The sequence below is a fragment of the Populus alba genome, chromosome 13, assembly GCF_005239225.2.
Source record: "Populus alba chromosome 13, ASM523922v2, whole genome shotgun sequence".
NCBI classification, from domain to species: Eukaryota; Viridiplantae; Streptophyta; class Magnoliopsida; order Malpighiales; family Salicaceae; genus Populus; species Populus alba.
In genome coordinates this window covers 4,740,014-4,746,226 of record NC_133296.1, presented here as the reverse complement: position 1 = coordinate 4,746,226, position 6,213 = coordinate 4,740,014, and the positions used below count along the sequence as shown (strand labels likewise).

Here is a 6,213-nt window from a genome sequence, read left to right as displayed (position 1 = left end):
AGTTTCAAAAAATAAATTTAAGTAATTAGGAAATATATTTTTTTCAAAATGGAAATTTTATTAATTTTAAAACATGAATTCCTTAGGAAGCTTAGAAAAATAAGTTAGTTTTTTTAAAAATAAAACCGGAAGGAACAAGTCACGGGGAGTCGGAGAAGAAACAACGCCCGGTGGTCCCCATTAAAATATAGGAATGAATAAAAAGAGGAATAAATTTCATGAGAAATATTCTAGATATGAAAATGGGAAATTGCATAAAAAGGGACCTCAAATGGGCCGTTCTTGTGGCCCGAGCCCATGGTCTGTGGCCCGTATACCTGGGCCACACATTCTGAGCATGCGGTCCTGGGCATACAGCTTATTAATTAAGCACTACTTTGACCTAAATTAATTATCTAACTTTGGATTACATATGCCAGGAAGAGGATTAGGATTAGGATTAGCAGCCTGGCATTATCACCTACTAAAAACCATCCAATCAACTTACATGATTCGATCAGACAAAGAAGGGAGCCTCCTAAAGAAGTTCAACGCCGGCGATGGCATTCTATCACGGGATATCGGATGCCGGAAAAAATAGAATCCCGATGCCATAGCCACCATCTTGGAGGGTACCATATAGAGGATCATCGCCACCACAAAACACAGCCCCACAAAGATCCCCGTGGCTCGCGGGTCCCTCCAGGTCACCAGTGCTTGCAACCGTTCCCCTTGCGTAGCAAAATCCCCCAACACCGTCTGCACACGTGCCCCGAGCATGCGCAGCTTATCGTACCTTGTGCGCACCATCTCCGGCGGCCTAGAACTGGGCAGGGGATCAAACTCCTCATCAAGTTCATCACGATCAGCAGTATCAGCCAGTGAGAGCTTGGGATCAAAGTGGGGCAATGGCGCCCTTGACCGAAACCTATAATTCCAAACGCCAATCACAAACACGTAAAATGCTAATGTGGGGACAATTAAATCAGGGAACCACACAAGCATGATTAGCAATGCATGCACAAGTATTGTAGACGTTGGATTCTTCCATACACGTGTATCATCGATCCATCGTACGATATCAATCACGCTAGCAATCACGTTGATAATCCTAATCCAATTGGCTCGTATCTTCCTCATACTAAATGCATGTGTGTCCACATCAAGCATGTAAGACACCACCTCTCGTCGCAGCGCTGGCTCGGATCTTGACAAGTGTGTGGCTATTATCTTCACTGCTGTGTTCCTCAGCAATTCTTGCTGGACCACCCCCAGTGGCTTCAGATGATGCATCAACGGCAAGAGGGGCTGTGTGTACACGTGTAAGAAATCCAGTGTTGGAGTTGCACGAACAAATTTTACAGCCACTTCCATCTCTCCCATTTTCTTAACTCCATTATTAGTCAACAAAATCAAGGGAAATCTATTTCTATACACTTTACCCGTCTCCAAGGTAGACAGACGTACCCTGACTTTCCCCATACGAAAATCAGGACGCGTGGCAGTTTTATCACCATCGATCTCGTACACACCCGAGCTATCGAAGACCCCAATAGTCAACACGGTGCATGGGTCGTAAACCTTCCACGTGTACTGCTCGTTCCATTTAGGATCTAAGCTATCACACACAGTTCTGGTCCGGACCCATTTGGGACCGTACTTTGCCACACAATAAGCATCAGTACAGCCCTTACCGTCTACCGTTTTCATCGGTGATAAATTCTTGCACCCGATGATACCCAGCTCAAAAGTCCCCACTGGTTGCTTCCACAGTTGCCTTGCCGTTGGCCGGTAATCGCTGGTCATGTGCGCTGCTTCATCCATAACGTGGTACCCACCATCGAAACATAACCTCAACTGGACCCTACCTCTGTAGCCCGCTTTTTCACTCCTTGGATCTTCCAAGCTGAACCACCTAGACGCCACTTTCCTGTCGTCTACCCGTCTCTCGATAGCTGAAAGTGGGATCCTCACCATCCCGATTGAGACCGGCCCTTTTGGTTGCCGGCTTTCTAATGTGAAAATCAATTGATCACTACATGGCTCCGCTGCAACAAATAATAGGTCCTCGTTCCATGACGGAGTGCCGTTACGGGAGACTGAAGTCTTTGTTTTTTGCACTTGGAAACCTAGTTGGGCTTTGACTTGAACTGCGGTTTCTCTTAACGGCATCAACGGAAAAATGTCCTGGGCTTCTAATACAGTAGCTCTGAGGTACCATAACTTTGGAGACAAGTAGACTTTAGCTCTAGAGTTGATGTTACCGGCTGTGTCGGTCTTCCAAGCATCAGGGAATGAATCATCAGCTTGTGTGCCTACCCACGTTGCAAGCATCAAATCGCTTCTGTAGGCTCCACCTCCTTCCAGCCTGTACCATTGTGGGGCCAGTGGGCTGTCCGGTGGGTCCCGCAATGGGATCTCCGTCACATCGAAGCAAATTCCGCCTAGGAAATTCGCCGCCGCTGCCATCTCGGATGATTTAGGGTCATGTGGGTCCCACACTGAAATCTCAACTATGGAGGAGGAGTCGGGTGCATCGCGGCCAAATGCAAAAGTCTGATCCCACTCGAAGCATGATGTTTTCCTGGCGGGTTTTGATTGTACGCGGCTGTTTGAAACCTCAATCCTTACAACCGGGTTCCCACTGGTTGGTAGGTGCCGAGCCTTCACTACCCGAACAAACAAGTAATGCATCTTTTCAACCAGATCAAACGCTGACCGCTCAATTGAAATACTTTCCTGTGGTTCCAGTGTGTAATTCGAGGTTGGAGCCACTGGCCTTATGATGGGCTGTGGAGCGTTGATTCCTGATACTTTGATTTCGGGAAACGGTCCTGGTGGTGCCGGGCCCCACTTACTGAATGCTGCCTCAAAGACGATACCATCACCGTCTTCTTGAGCAGGCTCATTTACTGCTGCTGAGGAAGGTGACGGGTCCTCCTTGTTTTGACAAACAGGTCCTTGTGGAGGTGGTGATGGTGCCACATCAGATTCTGGTGGTTTATCAACTTGAATAGGTGCTGGTGCATTATCTGAAGGTGGTGGTGGTGATGCCGCTGCTTCAGCTTGAGCTGGTGGTTCCTCATTGGACTTTGCCTCTTCAGCAGGTTGCTCTTTGTTTGACTCTGTCGTTGCCCCTGTTTCTACATCAGATTTCTGAGCTTCAGCTGGTTTTATTGCTTCAGATTCTGCTGGCGCCGCTGCTTCAGCAGTTGGCTGTGGTGGTGAAGACTCCTGGTTCGTGTCCGCTTTCGCTTCCTCTTCCTGTGCTGCTGCTGGTTGTGGTGGTGGTGGTGTAACTTCATCCTGGTAATAGATCCTTAATCCGATCTCACCTTGTGTCCAACTAAACAAGTATTTTTTCTCCAAGGGATAATATATCAAAGCCTCCTCGCCTTTTCTAACAAACTGGCTCGAACTTAATCTAATTCTACCAAGATGGTTGATTCTTCTAGTTGGACCATAATTCTTGTCATGGTAAACATCGAGCTCAAGCATATCCCCAAAAACATTAGATGGCTTACCAACATTGAACTCAAGCGTTTCATTCCATGTTGGGTTCAAGTCACGAATTGCTGATTTCGTCCTCTTTCTTTGCCCATAGAAATCGATCACGACGTATGGACTCGAGCTTCCATGGCCATCTTTTGGTAAGAGGTTCCGGGCATCAACAACTTCAACTATTAGTTTCTGCTTCGTGGCCATTACTTGCGGGGTTGATTTGAAGCAGGAAATCACTAGCTAGCTAGTGATTAATGCGATGGTGAGTTTTCTTTTCTCGATCGTGTGCAATGTTACATAATTGGGGGTAGTGGTGTAGAAATAGTTGGTAAGTTACCGTTTCAAAGTGTGAAAAGAGGAGTGTTTTGGGTTTATAGAGAGGTGATATATAGTGAGAACGAGTGAAGAAATCAAAGAGAGGTGATCTCAAGGATAGTGGGTTCTTGGTTGTGAATGAGGGGACGCAGAAAAAGGAGAGGGAAAAGGAAGAAGGTGGAGATAAGAAAAACTATAAAGGTGCTTAACTTCATGTGCAAGGACATCTTTAAACCAAGACGGTCTCTTCAAAACCAGTTTCAGTAGCTTTGCTTTACTTGTTTACGGTGATCCTTTTCCTTTCACATTCAAGATTCCTTCCTTTACCTTTCGCTTTTCAAAGCCGATCGCCTCCTTCACCAGATTTAAGTTTATTTATATGAAGACTTTATATCAATTTGTGACAAGCTTTTGTCAAAGATAAACTTTCTTTTGTCTCACCGACCTTGAAAATCTTGTCACCTTACAACTCTTATCATAATTGGGTAATCTGATAAAAGATGACGCGTTAGCTAGTCACTGAATTCTCTCTTTCCCACATCTCGATGAAGGATTTTGGTGATGATCGATAATATGATGCTCGCTCTTATTCATGACTATATTGCAGATATGCCATGTAAATGCAAATGTAACTTGCTCACTGAGCGTGTATTTGGAGCAGCGGTGCATTTAATATTTCAAGAAATTTTATTTTTTTTATTATTTTGTTTTGAATTATTTTAAGAAGTTGATATTAAAAAATATTTTTTAAAAAAATATTTTTAAAAAAAGTAACTTCCAATTAAATCCTATTCACCTCCTATACCGAGCACAGAAAAGTAATTTTAGAAACATAGAGATACAAATGTCATTGTATAGGCGTCAGAAGAATGTTAGCTGCTTAATCATTGCTAGTGTCGTTAATAAAAAAAATTTTGGGTCAAGAGACATTTAAATTTGATAAAAACAAAATTGTATGTTCTTATAGAAATAGACTTATTGAAGGAAAAAGACATGCTTATAAAATATATTCAAATACATTTCTAAATATAAAAACAAACAATACCAAATTATGAGAGTATTAAAGGGGTTACTACCATTTCGTTAGCTAGATCATGCAAAGGACATATATATGTTTTCATTGAAGCTTTTGAGGAAGTATGGAATGATCCATATAAAGGATTTTTGTTCCCCTTTTCTTCTTTATCAAAAACCCTAAAAAGGTTTTGATGTTGGCAAGAGGCAATTGGAGAAAATTAAAGAGGATGGGAGTGGAAGACAATAGATGTAAGAATAAAAAGGTGGACATTATTAATTATGCATTATCTAATCAAAAAATTATTAGTAGAGGTGGTATTTGATGTTCATACAAAAGGTGTATGAATAAAAAATTTATTGATCTAGATATTATAATGATATATCTTCTATAAAAAGGGTTCTTAAAGAAATACTCATGTTGGTATATACATGCAGAACCATATGTTCCTTATGATAGTATGATAGAGAGGAAGGGTTAGGTCAACTTTTAATGCTAGCAACGTGCATGGAGTTGTAGATGGCAATAACAATCTTTTTATGAATATGGTTATAAATGTGATAAGAATGAATCAGGGTTATGTCGGTCAATGTTCAATTGTAAATGAAGAACCTAATGAAGTCACAACCAGGTTTTTTTCTTATCTTTTGAAAGATTTTGATGAACCATTATAGGATGGTTGCACAAATCAAAGTAAGTTATCGGCTGTTGCAAAGGTGTTCATCATCAAGGTCTTGTTTGTTTGCTGGAAAGTAGTTTCCTTATGAAAAATGAATTTTAGAAAAAGTGAATTCCGGGAAAGTAAATTTCGAGAAAGTATTTTCCGATATTTGGTAGTGTAATGAAAAATAAGTTGGAAAACACTTTCCAGTGTTTGGTTATGTCATGAAAAATGAGCTGGAAAATAACTTATTAATATTTTATTTTTCTCAAGTTTATTAAAATAATGAGGAACAAATCTTACAAATTAAAAAGTTGAATGAGAATGAAATTGAAAAAAAATATAATTTCATAAATTATCTCAAATAAAATAAATAATAATCAAAATAATAGAGATCAAATCTAAAAAATTAAAAAAAAAATGAAAGATGAAGAAATTAAAATAATAATAATCAACATTTCATAAATTATTTCAAATAAAATAAGTAACAATCAAAAGAATAAGGATCAAATTTGATAGATAAAAATTTCAATAAAAAAATGATAAGGAAAAAGAAATAACAATTATAAAAATAAGGACCAAAGTTAATATAAAAATTAAATTTTAAGAGATGAAATTGAAAAATAAATATTCAAAACAAAATATATATAGCAATCAAAAGCTTGAGGATCAAATTTGATATAATCAGCAAATAATGATATTTTTAAATTTTTCATAACTTTCGAAAAGTGTTTTCCGCCTA

The 6,213-nt window shown here is 39.9% G+C and overlaps 1 protein-coding gene across 1 annotated transcript; it reads right to left on the bottom strand.

Annotated features, from left to right (window-relative positions):
- Positions 1 to 228: 228 nt before the first annotated feature.
- LOC118036440 (multiple C2 domain and transmembrane region protein 16) lies at positions 229 to 4,085 on the bottom strand. The gene has a single exon (XM_035042135.2). It carries the CDS (start codon positions 3,682 to 3,684, stop codon positions 484 to 486), a length of 3,201 nt encoding a protein of 1,066 aa, XP_034898026.1. The 5' UTR covers positions 3,685 to 4,085; the 3' UTR covers positions 229 to 483.
- Between the last annotated feature and the right edge of the window lie 2,128 nt (positions 4,086 to 6,213).